The sequence below is a fragment of the Abramis brama genome, assembly GCF_963993115.1.
Source record: "Abramis brama genome assembly, chromosome: 2".
Classification (NCBI taxonomy): Eukaryota; Metazoa; Chordata; class Actinopteri; order Cypriniformes; family Leuciscidae; genus Abramis; species Abramis brama.
In genome coordinates, this window is record NC_139964.1 from 10,623,781 (window position 1) to 10,646,910 (window position 23,130).

A 23,130-nucleotide genomic window follows, 5' to 3' on the forward strand; every position below is an offset into this window, starting at 1 on the left:
ACAGTAAATGGAAAGCAATACGAGTGAGGCCGCTCACCTTCACATGATGAGTCTAGTCTTGCATCACGATCAAATCCTTCAGGACACGTGCAGTTATAAGAGCCAACGGTGTTCACACACACCAGACCATCTGTGCATTCAGAGGTCTTCTCAAGACACTCATTGGTATCTGTTGGGGAAACAGTTGGTATTAATCAGTGTTTTAATCATAGCAGTCGTAGTAATCATAGTTTATCAGATAAACCCCTCACGTACCCACACACTGTCCGGTTGATGCTGTGAAATTGGGTGGATCTGATTTAAATCCTTTATCACAGGTGCAGTAGTAACTTCCATGTGTATTGAAACACTGAGCGTTTTCGCCACACGGACTCCGCGTCTCACACTCATCTTCATCTGTAAGAGAGGCAGGAATCAAAATCGAAACGTTGTTACAAAGTTTAATAACTACGGTTACACAAATTCCCTCTTTTGAGTGACATACAGAGCATTAACTGTGTATTATGCACATTATGAAAAAGACATTGTATTAAAACACACAAGGTTCTCATTACCGACACAGGTCCTATTTTTTAATGTTTTGAATCCATCGCCACATATACTGCAGTCAGATTCACCCGTGTTCACTCTGAAGGAATCACTCACAATGGCTGTGCACTTGAAATGACACATCAAGGATGTTAAGAGGCTAAGAGCAGGTTTAAAACTTGCCCCATTGAAGTCAACAGGGTGCAAATTTTAAAAAGAGGATAACACGGTGTAGGATAACACCACTCAAGCCCAATGGCCCGAAGGTGGCAGCACAGCCGAATCCTCACTTCCGGAGGACTCCTGCCCACCTTGTGATGCAGCGATCGACATTGCATCCTCTTCTGGAGCGCCAAACGAGATTCGCGGGGCCTCTGTAGAGGGACCAGCGGTCTCAGTCTGGACACTCGCGGGTACCAGCGCTGGAGAGGGGGGTGTGGACCGTGGACGAGTCGGCGGTTTGTTCCACACCGTTACCCTCAGGTCACCCCGGCCACCAGCCGAAGTACAGCCTCCTGGGAGACCGTAGATCGGGGTGTGGGTGGGGGGACTATCGCTCGAGTTAGCTCATTGAGTCTCGACCGAAGCGCGGAGATGGTCATGTTCCCACAGTGAGAACATGAATCATCCACAAACGCTGCTTTAGCTTGATCAATGCCCAAACACACAAAGCAGCGATTGTGCCCATCAGAATTAGACACATTGCGACTGCAACCAGAAGTGCACGGGCGAGGCATCTTTAAAAAGACGTGCCGCGTGCAAGCTCTTTTGTGAGAGGAAAAACTCTGCGGATGTTGAAGCGGCCAGGGAGAAACACACTATCTGTCAGATCACTGATCAGATCAGCAGGGTAATGTGCACTCGCTGGAATCGCCGTCACACCAACACCGGAGAGTTCACTCCGGTGAACCAAAGATCAAAATGTCCAGTTTTTTAAATGTTTTGAAAAAGGTTGAGGGGAACATTCCATTTGATCATTTTGCAGTTGGTATTAATCATAGTGTTTTAATCATAGTAGTCATAGTAATCATAGTTTATCAGATAAACCCCTCACGTACCCACACACTGTCCGGTTGATGCTGTGAATTTGGGTGGATCTGATTTAAATCCTTTATCACAGGTGCAGTAGTAACTTCCATTTGTATTGAAACACTGAGCGTTTTCGCCACACGGACTCCGCGTCTCACACTCATCTTCATCTGTAAGAGAGGCAGGAATCAAAATCGAAACGTTGTTACAAAGTTTAATAACTACGGTTACACAAATTCCCTCTTTTGAGTGACATACAGAGCATTAACTGTGTATTATGCACATTATGAAAAAGACATTGTATTAAAACACACAAGGTTCTCATTACCGACACAGGTCCTATTTTTTAATGTTTTGAATCCATCGCCACATCTACTGCAGTCAGATTCACCCGTGTTCACTCTGAAGGAATCACTCACAATGGCTGTGCACTTGAAATGACACATCAAGGATGTTAAGAGGCTAAGAGCAGGTTTAAAACTTGCCCCATTGAAGTCAACAGGGTGCAAATTTTAAAAAGAGGATAACACGGTGTAGGCAACACCGATTTGTCGTTATTCTCTGTATTGACAGCACTCCACATTTACCAAAAAATGAGCTCAATGTTAAAATTGACCGAAGTTCTCCTTTAATATGATTGTAAGATTGCACTCGATCAGCCCAAATTCCGGCATCCGACCAGCGCGGAAGGTCTCTACGTGTTACTGTCTTTTCTCGTGGCAAAGTATTATTGATTAAATGAAATACATTTGGAAATATATTCTCGAAATTATTTCATCTGACTCCATAAATGAAAAGGTTTTAATGATATCTGTGGATCATTAAATGTGAGCGAATGTTTGACTATTCTTTTTTAACTCTTTAATGAAAATAATGTCAAAGTCAGTTAGAATAATCAAATGTAACAATTTATTATGTCAGGTAAATGTATCATGCCAATTTCATTATCAATTCAAAGATAATCGATACAAAACATCAACTGCTCTGGAATAAAGAGAAGAGATGCGAACCCGACATTATACATGAAGCTGAGAATCTCCCTGTCAGCCTCTCAGGCTAATCTGAGAAACAGAAAGGCCACGATCTTCTCGTTGTATTTCAGTATATAGACAGAACTTCTTTCACATGGAAACATCTGCTAACAATGGGAATTTACATTCAGTGTTGACACCTTTTGGGGGGTAGGAGACCATTTGTCTAGAGACCACTTTCCTTTGTGTGCCAGCTATCTCTAAACTCTACCAGTAGCACTAATGGCAGGAAAAATATATATATATCATTGATTCTACTTTGTTAAATTTAAAATTTTTCTTTCTATAAAAGCCTACTGATATATACGCATGGAAAAGTGAGGGTACACTTGAGATCATCACTGTTTTAGGCCTATATAGTTCCTAAAAAAATGACCATGGGAAAATTCAGACATTTAAAAAATTCAGAAATTTCAAATGATACCAAACATGTATAATACTCGATGATAATTATCGTCATCAAACCATATGTATTTTTGGGTAATTTTCATGTGGTCTCAGCATGAAATTTCTGAAACTGAAGTTCTTTGGTTTGATTAACAGTAAATGGAAAGCAATACGAGTGAGGCCGCTCACCTTCACATGATGAGTCTAGTCTTGCATCACGATCAAATCCTTCAGGACACGTGCAGTTATAAGAGCCAACGGTGTTCACACACACCAGACCATCTGTGCATTCAGAGGTCTTCTCAAGACACTCATTGATATCTGTTGGGGAAACAGTTGGTATTAATCAGTGTTTTAATCATAGTAGTCATAGTAATCATAGTTTATCAGATAAACCCCTCACGTACCCACACACTGTCCGGTTGATGCTGTGAAATTGGGTGGATCTGATTTAAATCCTTTATCACAGGTGCAGTAGTAACTTCCATGTGTATTGAAACACTGAGCGTTTTCGCCACACGGACTCCGCGTCTCACACTCATCTTCATCTGTAAGAGAGGCAGGAATCAAAATCGAAACGTTGTTACAAAGTTTAATAACTACGGTTACACAAATTCCCTCTTTTGAGTGACATACAGAGCATTAACTGTATATTATGCACATTATGAAAAAGACATTGTATTAAAACACACAAGGTTCTCATTACCGACACAGGTCCTATTTTTTAATGTTTTGAATCCATCGCCACATATACTGCAGTCAGATTCACCCGTGTTCACTCTGAAGGAATCACTCACAATGGCTGTGGACTTGAAATGACACATCAAGGATGTTAAGAGGCTAAGAGCAGGTTTAAAACTTGCCCCATTGAAGTCAACAGGGTGCAAATTTTAAAAAGAGGATAACACGGTGTAGGATAACACCACTCAAGCCCAATGGCCGCGGCTGCCCGGGAAAGCATGGCCGTCATCTCGGGATCAGACTCGGACAATGCTGGCACACCCGAAGGTGGCAGCACAGCCGAATCCTCACTTCCGGAGGACTCCTGCCCACCTTGTGATGCAGCGATCGACATTGCATCCTCTTCTGGAGCGCCAAACGAGATTCGCGGGGCCTCTGTAGAGGGACCAGCGGTCTCAGTCTGGACACTCGCGGGTACCAGCGCTGGAGAGGGGGGTGTGGACCGTGGACGAGTCGGCGGTTTGTTCCACACCGTTACCCTCAGGTCACCCCGGCCACCAGCCGAAGTACAGCCTCCTGGGAGACCGTAGATCGGGGTGTGGGTGGGGGGACTCTCGCTCGAGTTAGCTCATTGAGTCTCGACCGAAGCGCGGAGATGGTCATGTTCCCACAGTGAGAACATGAATCATCCACAAACGCTGCTTTAGCTTGATCAATGCCCAAACACACAAAGCAGCGATTGTGCCCATCAGAATTAGACACATTGCGACTGCAACCATATGTGCACGGGCGAGGCATCTTTAAAAAGACGTGCCGCGTGCAAGCTCTTTTGTGAGAGGAAAAACTCTGCGGATGTTGAAGCGGCCAGGGAGAAACACACTATCTGTCAGATCACTGATCAGATCAGCAGGGTAATGTGCACTCGCTGGAATCGCCGTCACACCAACACCGGAGAGTTCACTCCGGTGAACCAAAGATCAAAATGTCCAGTTTTTTAAATGTTTTGAAAAAGGTTGAGGGGAACATTCCATTTGATCATTTTGCAGTTGGTATTAATCATAGTGTTTTAATCATAGTAGTCATAGTAATCATAGTTTATCAGATAAACCCCTCACGTACCCACACACTGTCCGGTTGATGCTGTGAATTTGGGTGGATCTGATTTAAATCCTTTATCACAGGTGCAGTAGTAACTTCCATGTGTATTGAAACACTGAGCGTTTTCGCCACACGGACTCCGCGTCTCACACTCATCTTCATCTGTAAGAGAGGCAGGAATCAAAATCGAAACGTTGTTACAAAGATTAATAACTACGGTTACACAAATTCCCTCTTTTGAGTGACATACAGAGCATTAACTGTGTATTATGCACATTATGAAAAAGACATTGTATTAAAACACACAAGGTTCTCATTACCGACACAGGTCCTATTTTTTAATGTTTTGAATCCATCGCCACATATACTGCAGTCAGATTCACCCGTGTTCACTCTGAAGGAATCACTCACAATGGCTGTGCACTTGAAATGACACATCAAGGATGTTAAGAGGCTAAGAGCAGGTTTAAAACTTGCCCCATTGAAGTCAACAGGGTGCAAATTTTTAAAAGAGGATAACACGGTGTAGGCAACACCGATTTGTCGTTATTCTCTGTATTGACAGCACTCCAAATTTACAAAAAAATGAGCTCAATGTTAAAATTGACCGGAGTTCTCCTTTAATATGATTGTAAGATTGCACTCGATCAGCCCAAATTCCGGCATCCGACCAGCGCGGAAGGTCTCTACGTGTTACTGTCTTTTCTCGTGGCAAAGTATTATTGATTAAATGAAAGACATTTGGAAATATATTCTCGAAATTATTTCATCTGACTCCATAAATGAAAAGGTTTTAATGATATCTGTGGATCATTAAATGTGAGCGAATGTTTGACTATTCTTTTTTAACTCTTTAATGAAAATAATGTCAAAGTCAGTTAGAATAATCAAATGTAACAATTTATTATGTCAGGTAAATGTATCATGCCAATTTCATTATCAATTCAAAGATAATCGATACAAAACATCAAATGCTCTGGAATAAAGAGAACAGATGCGAACCCGACATTATACATGAAGCTGAGAATCTCCCTGTCAGCCTCTCAGGCTAATCTGAGATACAGAAAGGCCACGATCTTCTCGTTGCATTTCAGTATATAGACAGAACTTCTTTCACATGGAAACATCTGCTAACAATGGGAATTTACATTCAGTGTTGGCACCTTTTGGGGGGTAGGAGACCATTTGTCTAGAGACCACTTTCCTTTGTGTGCCAGCTATCTCTAAACTCTACCAGTAGCACTAATGGCAGGAAAAATATATATAAATCATTGATTCTACTTTGTTAAATTTAAAATTTTTCTTTCTATAAAAGCCTACTGATATATACGCATGAAAAAGTGAGGGTACACTTGAGATCATCACTGTTTTAGGCCTATATAGTTCCTAAAAAATGACCATGGGAAAATTCAGACATTTAAAAAATTCAGACATTTCAAATGATACCAAACATGTATAATACTCGATGATAATTATCGTCATCAAACCATATGTATTTTTGGGTAATTTTCATGTGGTCTCAGCATGAAATTTCTGAAACTGAAGTTCTTTGGTTTGATTAACAGTAAATGGAAAGCAATACGAGTGAGGCCGCTCACCTTCACATGATGAGTCTAGTCTTGCATCACGATCAAATCCTTCAGGACACGTGCAGTTATAAGAGCCAACGGTGTTCACACACACCAGACCATCTGTGCATTCAGAGGTCTTCTCAAGACACTCATTGATATCTGTTGGGGAAACAGTTGGTATTAATCAGTGTTTTAATCATAGTAGTCATAGTAATCATAGTTTATCAGATAAACCCCTCACGTACCCACACACTGTCCGGTTGATGCTGTGAAATTGGGTGGATCTGATTTAAATCCTTTATCACAGGTGCAGTAGTAACTTCCATGTGTATTGAAACACTGAGCGTTTTCGCCACACGGACTCCGCGTCTCACACTCATTTTCATCTGTAAGAGAGGCAGGAATCAAAATCGAAACGTTGTTACAAAGTTTAATAACTACGGTTACACAAATTCCCTCTTTTGAGTGACATACAGAGCATTAACTGTGTATTATGCACATTATGAAAAAGACATTGTATTAAAACACACAAGGTTCTCATTACCGACACAGGTCCTATTTTTTAATGTTTTGAATCCATCGCCACATATACTGCAGTCAGATTCACCCGTGTTCACTCTGAAGGAATCACTCACAATGGCTGTGCACTTGAAATGACACATCAAGGATGTTAAGAGGCTAAGAGCAGGTTTAAAACTTGCCCCATTGAAGTCAACAGGGTGCAAATTTTAAAAAGAGGATAACACGGTGTAGGATAACACCACTCAAGCCCAATGGCCGCGGCTGCCCGGGAAAGCATGGCCGTCATCTCGGGATCAGACTCGGACAATGCTGGCACACCCGAAGGTGGCAGCACAGCCGAATCCTCACTTCCGGAGGACTCCTGCCCACCTTGTGATGCAGCGATCGACATTGCATCCTCTTCTGGAGCGCCAAACGAGATTCGCGGGGCCTCTGTAGAGGGACCAGCGGTCTCAGTCTGGACACTCGCGGGTACCAGCGCTGGAGAGGGGGGTGTGGACCGTGGACGAGTCGGCGGTTTGTTCCACACCGTTACCCTCAGGTCACCCCGGCCACCAGCCGAAGTACAGCCTCCTGGGAGACCGTAGATCGGGGTGTGGGTGGGGGGACTCTCGCTCGAGTTAGCTCATTGAGTCTCGACCGAAGCGCGGAGATGGTCATGTTCCCACAGTGAGAACATGAATCATCCACAAACGCTGCTTTAGCTTGATCAATGCCCAAACACACAAAGCAGCGATTGTGCCCATCAGAATTAGACACATTGCGACTGCAACCATATGTGCACGGGCGAGGCATCTTTAAAAAGACGTGCCGCGTGCAAGCTCTTTTGTGAGAGGAAAAACTCTGCGGATGTTGAAGCGGCCAGGGAGAAACACACTATCTGTCAGATCAGCAGGGTAATGTGCACTCGCTGGAATCGCCGTCACACCAACACCGGAGAGTTCACTCCGGTGAACCAAAGATCAAAACGTCCAGTTTTTTAAATGTTTTGAAAAAGGTTGAGGGGAACATTCCATTTGATAATTTTGCAGTTGGTATTAATCATAGGCCCGGTTTCACAGACAGGGCTTAGATTAAGCCAGGATTAGGCCTTAGTTCAATTAGGACATTCAAGTAGCTTTTATAAATGTGCCTTAGAAAAAACATTACTGATGTACATCTTGAGACAAAACAATGGCACTGACATATTTTAAGATATGTAAGTGCAAGTTGCTTTCAGTTAAAACAGCTCAAACATGCATTTTAGTCTCGGACTACCTTAAGCCTTATCTGTGAAACCGGAGAATAGTGTTTTAATCATAGTAGTCATAGTAATCATAGTTTATCAGATAAACCCCTCACGTACCCACACACTGTCCGGTTGATGCTGTGAAATTGGGTGGATCTGATTTAAATCCTTTATCACAGGTGCAGTAGTAACTTCCATGTGTATTGAAACACTGAGCGTTTTCGCCACACGGATTCCGCGTCTCACACTCATCTTCATCTGTAAGAGAGGCAGGAATCAAAATCGAAACGTTGTTACAAAGTTTAATAACTACGGTTACACAAATTCCCTCTTTTGAGTGACATACAGAGCATTAACTGTGTATTATGCACATTATGAAAAAGACATTGTATTAAAACACACAAGGTTCTCATTACCGACACAGGTCCTATTTTTTAATGTTTTGAATCCATCGCCACATATACTGCAGTCAGATTCACCCGTGTTCACTCTGAAGGAATCACTCACAATGGCTGTGCACTTGAAATGACACATCAAGGATGTTAAGAGGCTAAGAGCAGGTTTAAAACTTGCCCCATTGAAGTCAACAGGGTGCAAATTTTAAAAAAGAGGATAACACGGTGTAGGCAACACCGATTTGTCGTTATTCTCTGTATTGACAGCACTCCAAATTTACAAAAAAATTATCTCAATGTTAAAATTGACCGGAGTTCTCCTTTAACCCCCTGAGGTCGGCTGTCGCGCCGGCGCGATAGGCTCGTTTTTTTTCCTTATCAGTGCAAACAAAATCAAAATTCTAATATTAATTTTTATCTTATATGCTTGTGTTGTACATCAATCGATCCTGTTAAGTGTGTATTTTTTTTGTGCATACTCATAATAAAAACAAAGTGTTGTGACATAATACATTTTAGTGAAATGTGCTTTTTTATTTGAAGCATTTTTTATTCTCAAAATTGTGTGAAGTCAAGTGAATGGATATTACCTGTTTATATTTAACTTTGAGATATATTGTTCCCTTTCGTTCGGGAACTCCTACGTCTCGTCGGAGGAGTTTCCAACGAATTGGGATCACGCTAGGGAGACCAATTGCCTTCGAGTGAATTAAAACGAGCCAATGAACATTGGCATGCAACATTTGCATTCCGCAGCCCGCCTACGATAGCGGGTATAAAGGCGGAAGCAAGCGCATACACAAGCGCTTTTAGCTTCGGAGCCAACCGGTTGTGTCCTCTTTGCAGAGCCGATCCGCCCTATACGCACACTACGCAAGCTGCGTAGGGCCCCGCAAATTACTCAAGGCCCCGCCTCCCCCTCGTGTCAAAGCGCGTCATTCAAAGTTGACAACATCGTTGAGAAATGAGAAAATGAAGCAGAACTATCCTTCTGGTCACGAAGAAAGAGGAAAAAAAACACTATGCGAGTGAATTGTGGGAACAGCAATCAGGTAGACTGAGTTTGCTTGTTTATAAACTGCAGCTGGGAAAAGATAACAGCGTCGCGTGTTAACGTGCGTTCATATGCGCGTGCACGAAATGAAATGCGCACTTTCCAAAATAAACATCCATAGCGGGATGACAATCCTCACACATACTTTTAAAAACAAGACAATGATCATCTACTCTCCAAGTCAAGGTTAAGTTACAACTCTGCAATAATGCCAGATGGAAAACAATGTATTGGCTTTATAGTCTATATTGCAATTAAGATGTTGATCGACTGAACATACTGGTCAATATGGATGCACATCCCTCAGTAAATAATAACCTTCAAGTATTAAGTATTGCTGTTATCATTTAAAACACAGTGACATGCTGTGGCAATTTTAGCTAGTTTTATTCATTCACAGCACAGGATGCATATGTGATTTCAAGAATTCAATTTGTTCTATTTGAAGTGTGAATACTTAATATTTTACTAGTAACACTGTCTATTTCTGATATCAGGAATTACCTTTATTATATTACCTTTATAATATTATTACACAGAAAGTAAACAAAAGCGTAAATATCTACGTAATAAAATACAAATTCTGATATTGGGGTTCCAATCATGCACTGCTGATTAATTAACAAGGTTAATTCTTCACTGTTTTCCAGCTGTATATACAGTTTTACCATTGCTTTTGTTGTCAGGATTAGTAACTTGCCATTTTGTGACATTTGGAGTTAATTTTCTATCAAATGTTATTGGCATTGTGTATTGTCTACAAGTATTGAGGTCTCTGCATTCACATTATGCTTAACACCTGACGTGTTTATATGGTGTCTCGCAAAATATCTGTAGTATAAAGTACATGGATTTCCCAAGTAAAGCACATACCATAAATGTGTGGTATAATTTAATATTATATTGTTTGAGTGAAATGTAATGCAAAGGAAATTTCAACTAAATGTATAGCCTACTACCCAACCTTTTACTAGCAAAGTTAAAATACTTTTACCTAGTTAAGTAACGTATACTTAATGCCATATGTGAAATTAACTTAAAAAATATGCATGTGAAATAAAAAAAAGTAAATTTTACTTATTGTTTCTTTAGTCTGGGTCAGGTAGGAGGGCCCCTTAAATTATTTTTTTTGCTTAGGGCCCCAGGGAGGTCAGGATCGGCTCTGCCTCTTTGAGTGAATGAGCTTTAAGATTGTATCTATCTTACGCTCTACGAGTCTGCTGTTTCGGGAAGGGATCTCTCTGTGTTGGCGTGACGGCGTTTCAGCGACCGCGCGATTTCCTGTCTGCCGGCTGCGTCTACACACTGTTAATTCAAAAGCTGTTTTCACAGCTGGTAAACGGTTGAGTGCGCACAGCGGGCTTGCAGTTTCCCCACTGTGTTGCCGTGTTGGGTCCGTGTGTGCTTCAGCACAATAAAGAGAGTACTTTCTTCCTGAAAGAGCAACACGAGTGAAGATCGCGTCCTTTTCAGGATGACGTTTCACTCGTGTGTTTCTGGATGCGATCGTTTCCTGTCCTCATTTGACAGCCACGTTCATTGTTTCACATGCCTAATCAGTGTGTGAGACTACATTCGTGGGTGGTTCATGTTCTCTCAGGAGTGCATGACCACGTCGGCACGTTGTTCGTCTCCCCTTTTTAAAGGCTCGAGCCGCTCAGCGTGCCGTGTGGCGTCGAGCGCCGGTTGACAGCGCGGGTTGTCACGGCAACCCAGCGCGCGTCATTCGGCGCTCAAGATGCGCGGTCAAGATCAAGACTTGCGTGCCTCTATGAGGTGAGTCCCTTTGCTTATTTCCTGATCTAGTTTATCTTCTGGTGTACCAGAAGAGGGCTACTTTGGCGAATAACATTGGTGATCTGAGGGTTAATGTGAGCACGAACCACTCACTCCTCTAGCGCATCGCAAACATGCTGAGACTGTGTTCGTGGGTGGTTTGTGCTCTCTACATGAGAGCATGACCACGTCGGCACGTTGTTCGTCCTGCCTGAGGGCTTGAACGCTCAGCGTGCCGTGTGTTGGCGATGGCCACGTTCACTGTTTTGCATGCCTGGTTGACGGCCATGATCGCTGTTTCACATGCCTAATCAGTGTGTTGAGACTGCGTTCATGGGTGGTTCATGTTCTCTCATGAGTGCATGACCACGTCGGCACGTTGTTCGTCTCCCCTTTCTCGTAAAGGCTTGAGCCGCTCAGCGTGCCGTGTGCCGTCGAGGCTTTGAATGGGATTTTGGTCCTTCTCATGAGGGACCAAGCATTTCATTCGGAGCCCCAGGGGAGGACAGATGTCGATCGCTACATCGGAGAGAGGGCTGTTATACTCTGAAAATGATGCTGAGTTCCTACTGTAATGGTGTGTTCTCGTGCTTAAGATTCAGACTTGACCGCCACACTTCCTGGGTCTAAAGTGCCTGGATGTGTGTGAAAATTTTTGGCAGTATGGAAGCATTTTGGTGCCAATATGGCAAGCCAAACATGCCTAAATCTGCAGAAGTTTTTCCTCTCTCACTACCCCTGTACATTCAGTGCACGTGGGTAGTTCTGATTCGGGGTGGAGCTGCGCTTAGTGACTGACCGTGATTAGTCACAGCGCTGGCCCTCGGTCTGACGATGTCCACACTGGTGGTCCAGAAGCGCCTCAAATCCAGCCCGGTCGGAGTTCGTTTCCCCCCAGCAACCCGGAGCGACCCGGAGTATGTGATGTCTGCTTTTCGGGAGTGCGTGTCATCACCACTCCTTCCCCTGGAGGAGGGCCGGGTGGAGAATTTTGTTTCTGTTCCGTCGCTGGTCATTCAGTCAGCGGTACCCAAAGTTTGAGCAGTCCACTTCCTCTGAGTCACTCACGGGCCCCAGCATTCAGATGACAGTGAGGGCTACGGCCTTGTCACTCTCGTCTCTCGCTGGGCAAGGAGGCGGAAACCAGGACCCGGGCCTTGCTCCTCATTTCCCCTCACAGTTAAACGGTCGAGACTGGTAGTGCAGCACGACGCTCAGTTGCCTCGTCGCTCCCAGTCTTCCCCATCCAAGAGGGCCAAAATGTCAGTGTGCGCCGCCACGTTGCCTCGCCACTCTCATTCCCCTCGCTCCAGCGTTCAGATGATAGTGACGCCGCCCCGGCCTCGTCTCTCTCGTCTCCCGCTGGGAAAGGAGGGTCAGAAACCTGGATTCGATCCCCCCGGGCGTAGTTCCTTGTTTCCCCTCCTTCCTTCGCCTCCGGGCGGCGAGCAGTTGAACGTCTCCGTGCCTTCTCTGCCGTCTGCCCCCGTATGGAAACAGGTTGGTGTTGCACTACACACCCATACTCCACTTTCGGCCGCTTCAGTGCCTCCGGAGTCGAGTCCCTGTCTTCCACCTCGCTGCCCCACCCCGGGTACGCCAGTGGTCCGGGTCGGTTCACTGGTACGGTTCTTCGAAGCCTGGCTAGCGCTTCCTAGACCGTCCCGGTGGCTCACCCGTACCATCCGGCTCGGCTAGGCAATTCAGTTTGCTCGACGGCCTCCCAGGTTCAGGGGCGTCTGCTTCACTCATGTGCGGTTAGTGGGTGCCCCTGTCTTGCGGAAAGAGATCGACGTCCTGCTGGCGAAGGACGCGATCAAGCCGGTCCCTCCAGCCGAGATGAGGTCTGGGTTCTACAGCCCTTACTTCATTGTACCCAGGAAAGGTGGTGGGTTACAGCCAATCCTGGACCTGTGAGTTTTGAATCGGGCCCTGCACAAGCTCCCGTTCAAAATGCTCACGCAGAAACGCATTTTCGAATGCATCCGTCCCTAGGATTGGTTTGCAGCGATCGACCTGAAGGACGCGTACTTTCACGTCTCGATTCTTCCTCGACACAGACCGTTTCTTCGGTTTGCTTTCGAGGGTCGAGCGTATCAGTACAAAGTCCTACCCTTCGGACTGGCCCTGTCGCCCCGTGTCTTCACAAAAGTCGTGGAAGCGGCCATTGTTTCCATGAGAGAACATGGCATTCGCTTTCTCAACTATCTCGACGACTGGCTTATAATAGCTCACTCGCGAGACTTGTTGTGCGAACACAGGGACATGGTGCTTCAGCATTCAGCCGGTTGGGGCTTCAGGTCAACTGGGACAAGAGCAAACTCTGCCCCGCGCAGAGGATCTCTTATCTCGGTATGGAGCTGGACTCGGTCAGTCAGACTGCGCGCCTCTCGGAGGAGCGCGTCCAGCCACTGTTCAACTGTCCAGGTGTCCAGGCATGCTGTGGTATTCACAGATGCTTCTGCCAATGGCTGGGGGGCCACGTACAACGGGCATGCAGTTTCGGGTCTGTGGACGGGGCCCCAACTGCATTGGCACATCAACTGCCTAGAGTTGCAAGCAGTACGCTTAGCCTTGTGCCGCCTCAGAGGCTTACTTTGTCGCATGTACTGGTCCGTATGGACAGCACTGCGACCGTTGCGTACATCAACCGCCAAGGTGGTCTGCGCTCCCGTCGTATGTCGCGACTCGTCCGTCATCTCCTCCTTTGGAGTCAGAAGCATCTGAGGTCGCTTTGAGCCATTCATGTCCCGGGTGCGCTCAACCGTGCAGCCGACGAGCTCTCACGGCAGCCCCCTCTTCCGTGAGAATGGCGACTCCATCCCCAGGTGGTCCAGCTGATATGGGGAATCTTCGGAGCCGCTCAGATAGTTCTGTTTGCCTCTCCGGTCACGACCTATTGCCAGTTGTTTAATTCCCTGACCGAAGGAACTCTCAGCATGGATGCACTGGCGCACAGCTGGCCCCAGGGTCAGCGCAAATATGCGTTTCCCCCAGTGAGCCTTCTCGCACAGACACTGTGCAAAGTCAGGGAGGACGAGGAATAGGTCCTGCTAGTTGCGCCGTATTGGCCCAACCGGACTTGGGTTGCGGAACCCATGCTCCTCACGACAGCCCCTCCTTGGCCCATTCCTCTGAGGAAAGACCTTCTCTCTCAGAGACGGGGCACTCTATGGCACCTGCGTCCAGACCTCTGGAAATTCCATGTCTGGTCCCCGGACAGGACGCGGAGGTTCTAGGTGGCCTACCACAGGCTGTGGTAGACACCATCACTTCTGCTAGAGCCCCCTCTACGAGGCACCTCTATGCGTTGAAGTGGAACCTATTTGTCGATTGGTGCTCTTCCCGCCGGGAAGACCCCCGAACTTGCCAGATCAGTGTTGTGCTTTCCTTCCTGCAAGATGGGTTGGAGCGAAGGCTGTCTCCCTCCACCCTCAAAGTGTATGTTACCGCAATAGCCAAAATCACGATGCAGTAGAAGGTAAGTCCTTGGGAAAACATGACCTGGTCCTCAGGTTCCTTAGGGGTGCTAGGAGATTGAATCCTCTTCGTAATCAGCACCCCGTACCCTCTTGGGATCTGACTTTAGTGCTCAGAGCACTCCAGAATCCACCTTTTGAGCCTTGCATGCAGTCGATTAAATATCCTGTCAATGAAGACAGCTCTCCTGCTCGCTTTGGTGTCCATCAAGAAGGGTAGGGGACCTGCAGGCATTTTCGGTCGACGAATCGTGCCTAGAGTTCACGCCGGATTTCTCTCACGTTGTTCTGAGACCCCAGCCCGGATATGTGCCCAAGGTTCCTACCACTCCGTTTAGAGATCAGGTAGTGAACCTGCAAGCGCTGCCCCCGGAGGAGGCACATGTGTTTTCCTAGTGCCTCCCTTCCGGCAGGCTTTGGCTCCGCAGCGTTTCCTTCTACATCTTGCGCACGCTTTCCCAGTGTTATCCAATGTCCACTGAGCGGGTCTTGCGGAACAGCAGTGTGACTCTTCCCAGCTAAGCTTCCGCACATAAGAGATAAGTTTCAAGAAACTGCTACTGAAGCTAAGGCAGGGCGCTGGAAGGGGCCAGCATCATGGCGTTTTATTAGGGATCCCAATTCGTTGGAAACTCCTCCGACGAGACGTAGGAGTTCCCGAACGAAAGGGAACGTCTTGGTACGTATGGTAACCCTCGTTCCCTGAGTAGGGAACGGAGACGTCTCGTCCCGTCGCCATGCTGCTGTACCTTCGCGGAGGACTGGACGCCGTTCGCCTCCTCAGCGAAAAGCGTTTGTGTATGCGCTTGCTTCCCCCTTTATACCCGCTATCGTAGGCGGGCTGCGGAATGCAAATGTTGCATGCCAATGTTCATTGGCTCGTTTTAATTCACTCGAAGGCAATTGGTCTCCCTAGCGTGATCCCAATTCGTTGGAAACTCCTCCGACGAGACGTCTCCATTCCCTACTCAGGGAACGAGGGTTACCATACGTAACCGAGACGTTTTATATAAAGACTGTATGCTGCTAGGAGACAGCACAGAATCAAACTTGTTACTGCACTATCATTAGCAGAGTTATTGTTACATGTATAAATCAACATGCTTCAGAATATTAAAAAAATGCAGTTATTCACAACCTAACCATAAGCTCTACTCTTCTGAACAATGGTAATGATCAAAACTTTAACATAATCGAAACTCTTTCAAATGTCAAACATACCTGAACATTAAACATTAACAGATGTTTCCCTTTACTCAAAAACACATGAAATAACACTTAATTTTTAAGATTTACTCTCCATTTCCAGCCATGTGCAAAGCATGCTGGGAACAAACAATGGCGTCTCTAAATAAAACCGCATAAATGAGCTAATTCTCTTAAAATAAATAGGTAGCCTTTTCCTTAATTTAATGAGGATTATCAGTTCCTCAATTCAAGTCTTAAAATTGTGTATGTTTCCTTAAAAAAAATAGGAAAATGCATCTCTTGGTGTTATTAGTGAAATGTTCTCAATATTTTCAACAAAACACTGAACCACAATTTTTTTTAATAAAATATACATAATGCTTTTAATGATCACCTCAATTTTTTTAATGAAAATTACAAGACTCATGATTCATTTTTTACAGTGTAGATAAAGTTTGATTTTAGAAGTTTATGAGAGTGCAGTGTACCAGTCCTAAATGCCTCAGAGTCTCTCTCATTCAAAGTCATCTAAAAGCTGTTATCTGAGCCTGTGTCATAAGTGATAATAAGCTATTTATAGTGAAGCACAGTGTTTCAGTTGAAAAATCATAGACATGGAGAAGTTAAAAGAAATCATGCTACAGTCAGTTCAGATTTCATACATTTAAAGGGAAATTTGTAAATGTTTTAAAAGTAAAACTAAATGACTTTAAAGAAGTCTTAAATGATAGAAGTGACGTTTTTGACTAGTTTAATTCAGGGCCAGTAACTTCTTTGTCTCATTTTAGTCTCCACCATGAAACAGGGCCGATGGCTCCGGCAACAGATGCAGATGTACACTGAATGGACGGTTGATCTAAATTCACAGAGTATAAGCTCAGTATTGCGATTTTGCTGATTTGAAAATGTTTAATGAATTTAGGTGATTAAATACTGTTGTTATTAACCTGCCTCCCTGTGTTAACACTATTAGGCAGTCCAGATGGCTCTGGTGACTCTTGAATGTGCCTTTCCTAAGCTCCAGAAAACAACTGAGTCTGTTGAAGAAAACTGATTTTGTGATGGGAAAGCGCGGTTACCAGTGTGCACGAAGTGACTACTCAAAGACGGGTAAGAACCTTTGGCCAAAGGTCAACCTAAGGCAGGGGGTCACGCCGACACTGGGCATCCCCTGAATGGAGGTGTTTTATGTGAGATGGGTATGAGAGTGCAGTAGATGACTGTGAGGCCAGCAGCATCAGCAGATCATTAAGGGGAGATGAGCTGTGAGGAGTTACGGCAGTCTGACCCAGAAATGTGAGTTCCTCCATACCACTCACCAGAAACCGCATTCAGAAGATGACTTGTTTTTCATTGTGACAAGTGTCTGCAACTATGCCAGGGGAAAGCACCCTGAAGAAAAGGAGATTATAAAGAGCTAATGGGAATGGGCTTTCAAGAGCCAGCTGAGACCATGAGGTGATTGTCATTATTTGTTGTGGAGACAGTAACAAACTTCTTAATTTATATCATGTTGGTTGCCTTATGGGCAAGAATTTTTTTTATATAGATGTGTTGATTTTGAACTAATATGTCAATAAGTTTTAACTTCTGAAGGTCATTAGACATGTTGGTGGCTAAAGATGAAGAAGCTTTTGTAGATTCAAAAGTCTGAAGAAAAGTCTGGATAAAGGTTAATGGTCAAAGGTTATTGAAATGAATTTATTATTACATTTTGTCTAAGTTACAGTCTAAGGAGGCTGTTGAAAAGATTATTTGTTTATAGTGAGAGAGACTGCTTGAGTGGAGGAAGGGATGGTACTCTGTCTGTCTTTCTGTTATCGGCCTGCTGAAGCAAGCTGAAGCAAAATAATGATAATGAACCAAAACAACCCTTCTGACTTTTCTAAAATCAAATGAATAACTGAACAGACGTGATTTAAAACTGGTAAAGAGACTATGTAAAATTAGGTAAAATCGAAAGAAAGTAAATATTTTTAGAGTTAATATAAAAAAGTGAACATAGAAAATGAGCATTTAACATATGTGTGTGTCTAGAATGAGTGCGTGTGATGTTGACTGCACTTCATGTCTTATGTGTTAGTTTGTGGTACTATTGTTTTCTGATTTTGTGGATATTGTGTCATTAACCTCTGGAATGAGTGTTTTATCATTACAGATGGGTTAAGTGAAACGACAAACTTTAAAGAAGCTGATAATTCTGAGTCAATCTGATGAAAAGACGATACAGAACATGGGACGAGCTTTAATTGAATTGGTTTTCCAGCTCTGTCTGCTACTGGTAATTATGACTACTTTCGTCATTTATGATGTTGATCTGAATTACTCTCTGGATTAGTATTTATGTAAATTGGAATTGTGAAGTTTAAAATTGTCATCCATTATGGGGTAAAAACTCTTGTCTAAATTCAACTGAGGGTCTAAATTTAAATAAGACACCTAGATGGGATCATAATGGTAAAAGTAAAAATAATACACTTGATGGCAGAGAGACAAAGTGACACATTGGCTAAGTCCCTATCCAAATTATCCAGAGAGGGCTCCCTCATTTTTATGAAAGGCCGGTGGGCGAACAAAGGAGAAGTGGATATAACAGGGTTCCTACGGGTCCTTGAAATCCTTGAAAGTTTGTGAATCTGAAAAAATGTTTTCAAGGCCCTGGAAAGTTTTTGAAAATAAACATACATAGAGACAGGTGCTTGAAAGTGCTTGAATTTATTTTGTGCAAGAAGTTTTCTGGAAATAATTCCATATTCACTCCAGTCCCCTAATGTGTTATTTCGCCAACACTTCATGGCCTTTGCATACTAGCTTGCTTGATTTACGCGTTACGTTACCAGGGTTTTCCCTGCATAGAGAATTATGAGGCGGCCGCCTCCATCAAATTTTGTGCCGCCTCCGTCTCTTGACAATAAAAAATAACTAGTGAATCACCGAAAACGTGAGGATGATTCTGTTTTATTTAATTTAAAGTAAGTGGTGATTGATAGCCTATAGTTGATAATAATATAGGCCTACCTAATGTACTGACTGTAACAATGTTGCGCTGTTGAGGCTTGCGCAGTTATTTATAACATATTATAGATAAGAAACAATATATAGCCTAGGCTACACACGACCAGAGAGCGGTTTGTCTGAATGCCATCAAGATTGAAACCGAGACTGATTTCATAACAGTTCAATAAACAATAGTTAAAATTAAGTCACTTACATTTTAGACGCAATGACTGTTTTTGTTCTGTTTCAGCAGCAAAAATAGTTCCAAACAAAGATCACCGCAGAACCATCGCGCATCTCACAGCAACACTTTTTGCATTACTGAATGATTCAGCGTTTTGAAAGAATCGGTTGAGTCAAAGATTCAATTACCCATTCATAAACTGCCTCATTCTGAATAAATCAGCCGTTTGAACGAATGACTCAATGACTCGCTCATTAAGACGGTCGCCTGCCGCCTCCTACTGGCGGTTTAGTTTCATAAAGTATCATTCTTTTCAACATTCCTTATTTGTACATTCAAAAATATTTAAAATAATCTAATTTAATACAGTTATAATTTTTCAATGTAAATTATTTAATTTGATTGGTAACAGCCTAGTGTCTTATTATTTTAATTGAATATATTGATCAAATTTAAGAATTTGAAATGAAAGATGGAACATACATTTAATAAAATTAGGGGAAAAATGCCCTTTATAAAAGGTACAAAAAACTTGTGTATTCAAACAGTAATGTAATGAAAGATTGTGTCATGATTCTGCCTTCGTGTCCCTCTCTTGTCTTGAGGCAGGATCATGACAGACGATACTTGGTTACTCACGTAACCTCAGTTCTCTCTAGAGAGGGAACGAGTATTGCGTAAGGAACTTACGCTACGGGAAAAGTCATCTTTTCTCGAGATACTGAAGCCAAAAAATTATCCTTAATTTTTCATATTTTGTCAACGCAGTGCAGCAAGCGGCACAGCAGAGCTAGAGCGGGCAATACTGCGTGCTCATTGGCTGCCGCGCGGCAACTGCTTAAGCCTACCAGTGAGCCCCGCGTGACGTCACGCCCAATCAGGGCGCGCGCGCCCTCGCGCGTCACAGCCCGCCAGAAGGGGCGGCGTCAGAGCGTATATAAACAGGGCTCGGAGGCTTAACTCTCTGGTTTCTGTCGAATGAAGCGACATGAGCTCGGGGCGCAAGCACGGCAGGGAACGCAATACTTGTTCCCTCTCTAGAGAGAACCGAGGTTACGTGAGTAACCAAGTATCGTTCTCTTACGAGAGGTTCTCTCGTATTGCGTAAGGAACTTTGTCAACGCCGTGCGCGCCATGCATCCACAAACAACTCCAGGGGGGGGGGACCCGGGGAGTGAAGAGTGGGGAGAGAGGTGGCCAGCAATGCGGGCCAACACATGTACATAAGCACCCATAGGGAGAAACAGAGCGGCACAGCCGGTCTGTATATAAGAGCTTTCCCTGAAAGTGCGGCTCGACCAGGAGAGTCAAATCTAATATCCAGCCTGCGAAAGAGCAGTGCATGAACATGATTTTAGACTGCGAGAAGTTTAGCCTGCAGGGTGGGAACTTCCAGGTTATAAAACCTAACAAATGTAGACGGGGAGGCCCAGCCCGCTGCTGTACAAATGTCATGAATGGAAATCCCACTGGACCATGCCCACGATGAGGCAACGCCTCTGGTGGAATGAGCCCGTATGCCCAGAGGGCACTGCAGGTCTTTGGACGCATATGCTGTCGCGATAGCATCCACTATCCATCTGGATAACATCTGTTTCGAGGCGGCGAGACCCTTGGTGCGCCCACCAAACGAAACAAAGAGCTGCTCTGAGAGCCTGAAGGCTGCAGAGCGCGTAATATAAAGCCTTAACGCCCTGACAGGGCAAAGGAGATTATTATCGACCTCGTTGGCTGCCGGCGGCAGGGCTGAGAGGGAAATAACCTGTGCTCTGAAAGGAGTACCCAACACTTTAGGGACATAGCCATGTCTGGGTTTGAGAATGACTAACGAGTCGTTAGGTCCAAACTCGAGACACGACGCGCTAACTGATAGCGCATGTAAGTCACCCACGCGTTTTACTGAGGCAAGGGCCAGCAGAAAAACGGTTTTGAAAGTGAGGTATTTGAGACCCACAGAGTCTAGCGGCTCGAAGGGAAAAGCTTTAAGGGCCTCCAGGACCAAAGACAGATCCCATATCGGAACCGAAGGCGGGCGCGGAGGGTTCAGCCTCCTGGCGCCTCGCAGGAAACGGGTAACGAGTTCGTTTCTTCCAAGTGCGCGGCCGCGCGCCGAGATGGCGAACGCAGCAATCGCCGCAACATACACCTTGAGCGTGGAGGGGGACCTGCCCGCGTCCAAGAGCTCTTGGAGGAAGTTCAGAACCTGTGGAACCTCACAGGACTGAGAGTTCAAACTCTTCCCTGTACACCATTTATTAAACACTGACCATTTAGACGCATAGAGCCGCCTCGTCGAGGGGGCTCTGGACTGCGAGATCGTGTTAACTACCCCTTCTGGCAGATCAACGAATATTCGTTGATTACCCACGCATGCAGAGACCAGTGCTCTGGATGGGGATGCAGAATTGATCCTCGAGAAAGAAGGTCTCTCCTCACAGGAATCGGCCACGGGGCTGTGTCTGACATGTTCACCAGCTCCGGGAACCAAGGTTGGTTCTCCCAGTGCGGGGCTATGAGGAGCAGAGGACCTGAGGCAGCATAGAGATCGGGGGGAAAGCGTACAACGGGACACTGGGCCAGGCCTGGGCCAGCGCGTCCTCGCTCTTCGAAAAGAACCTTTTGCACTGAGCGTTCTCGCTTGTGGCAAAAAGGTCCAATTTCGCTTCGCCGAAGCGGATCCACAACGTCTGTATCGTCTGGCTGTGTAACGCCCATTCCCCTGGGGGAACATTGTCCCTGGACAGTTTGTCCGGGCCGTCGTTCAGGTGCCCGGGCACGTGCGCGGCTCTCAGCGAGCGCAGCGAGCCCTGAGCCCAGACCAAAAGGCGTTCTGTTAGAGCGCGCAGGGCTCTGGATCTGAGTCCGCCCTGGCGGTTCACGTAGGACACCACTGACATGTTGTCTGAGCGAACTAACACGTGGTGTCCCCGCAAGTATGGGAGAAAATGCTTCAAAGCTTTCTCGCCCGCTAACATCTCCAGACAGTTTATATGGAGGTTCCGCTCTGGGCCCGACCAGGGGCCGCAGATTGGTCTGCCCTCGTAAAGCGCTCCCCAACCCATGTTGGACGCGTCTGTCGAGACCACTGTGAGATGGCTGTGTGCGGTGTGAGATGGCTCCCATTGTCACTCCCTGACGGTACCATACGGGCGCTAGCCAGGGCTGCAGGGCTGAGACACAGACCTGAGTCACGCTGATTCGAGCGCTGCCCGAAACCCACGCTCCGCGGGGTACTTTCGATTTCAGCCAGCATTGTAGCGGGCGCATACGAAGTAAACCCAGCCGTAGGACCGCTGCGGCTGATGCCATATGGCCTAACAGCCTTTGGAAGCGTTTCAGAGGGAGGTATCTGCCCTTTTGGACGGATGCGGCGAGGTGTCGAACACAGCGCGCGCGCTGTTCTGACAGCCTGGCAGTCATCGCCACCGAGTCCAGTTCTATTCCCAGGAAGGAAATAAACTGACTGGGGATAAGTGAGCTCTTGTCCCAGTTCACCGAAAGACCCAGGCTTTCCAGATGACTGAGAAGCGCTATCTTGTGAGAGATGAGTTCCTCTTTTGACTGCGCTAGAATGAGCCAATCGTCCAGATAGTTCAGGATTCGCATGCCCTGTTTTCTCAGGGGAGCGAGAGCTGAGTCCATGCACTTCGTAAATGTGCGGGGTGCTATGGACAGGCCGAACGGCAGAACGGTATATTGATACACCTGGCCGTCGAAGGTGAATCTCAAGAATGGCCTGTGACGGGGTATAATCTGGATTTGAAAATACGCGTCTTTTAGATCGAGAGATATAAACCAGTCCCTCGGGCGAATTAGCGCGAGGATCTGCCTGGTCGTAAGCATTTTGAACGGCCGTCTCATGAGGGCTCTGTTCAAATGTCTCAGATCTAATATGGGTCTGAGCCCGCCGTCCTTCTTGGGCACGAGGAAATAGCGGCTGTAAAAGCCCGCCTCGGTCAGAGAAGGAGGAACTCTCTCTATC

General features: G+C 45.5%; 1 protein-coding gene across 2 annotated transcripts in view; it reads right to left on the reverse strand.

Annotated features, from left to right (window-relative positions):
- LOC311077587 (uncharacterized protein) overlaps nucleotides 1–23,130 on the reverse strand; it is a 118,867-nt gene that overhangs the window by 80,468 nt on the left and 15,269 nt on the right. For both annotated transcript variants that reach the window (XM_084106121.1, XM_084106122.1), the window contains exons 3-11: nucleotides 8,193–8,333; nucleotides 6,571–6,711; nucleotides 6,353–6,484; nucleotides 4,776–4,916; nucleotides 3,383–3,523; nucleotides 3,165–3,296; nucleotides 1,587–1,727; nucleotides 256–396; nucleotides 38–169 (exon numbers count right to left, since the gene is read on the reverse strand). In XM_084106121.1, the coding sequence (XP_083962247.1) occupies nucleotides 38–169; nucleotides 256–396; nucleotides 1,587–1,727; nucleotides 3,165–3,296; nucleotides 3,383–3,523; nucleotides 4,776–4,916; nucleotides 6,353–6,484; nucleotides 6,571–6,711; nucleotides 8,193–8,333 (1,242 nt within the window). The remainder of the gene's footprint in view (nucleotides 1–37; nucleotides 170–255; nucleotides 397–1,586; nucleotides 1,728–3,164; nucleotides 3,297–3,382; nucleotides 3,524–4,775; nucleotides 4,917–6,352; nucleotides 6,485–6,570; nucleotides 6,712–8,192; nucleotides 8,334–23,130) is intronic.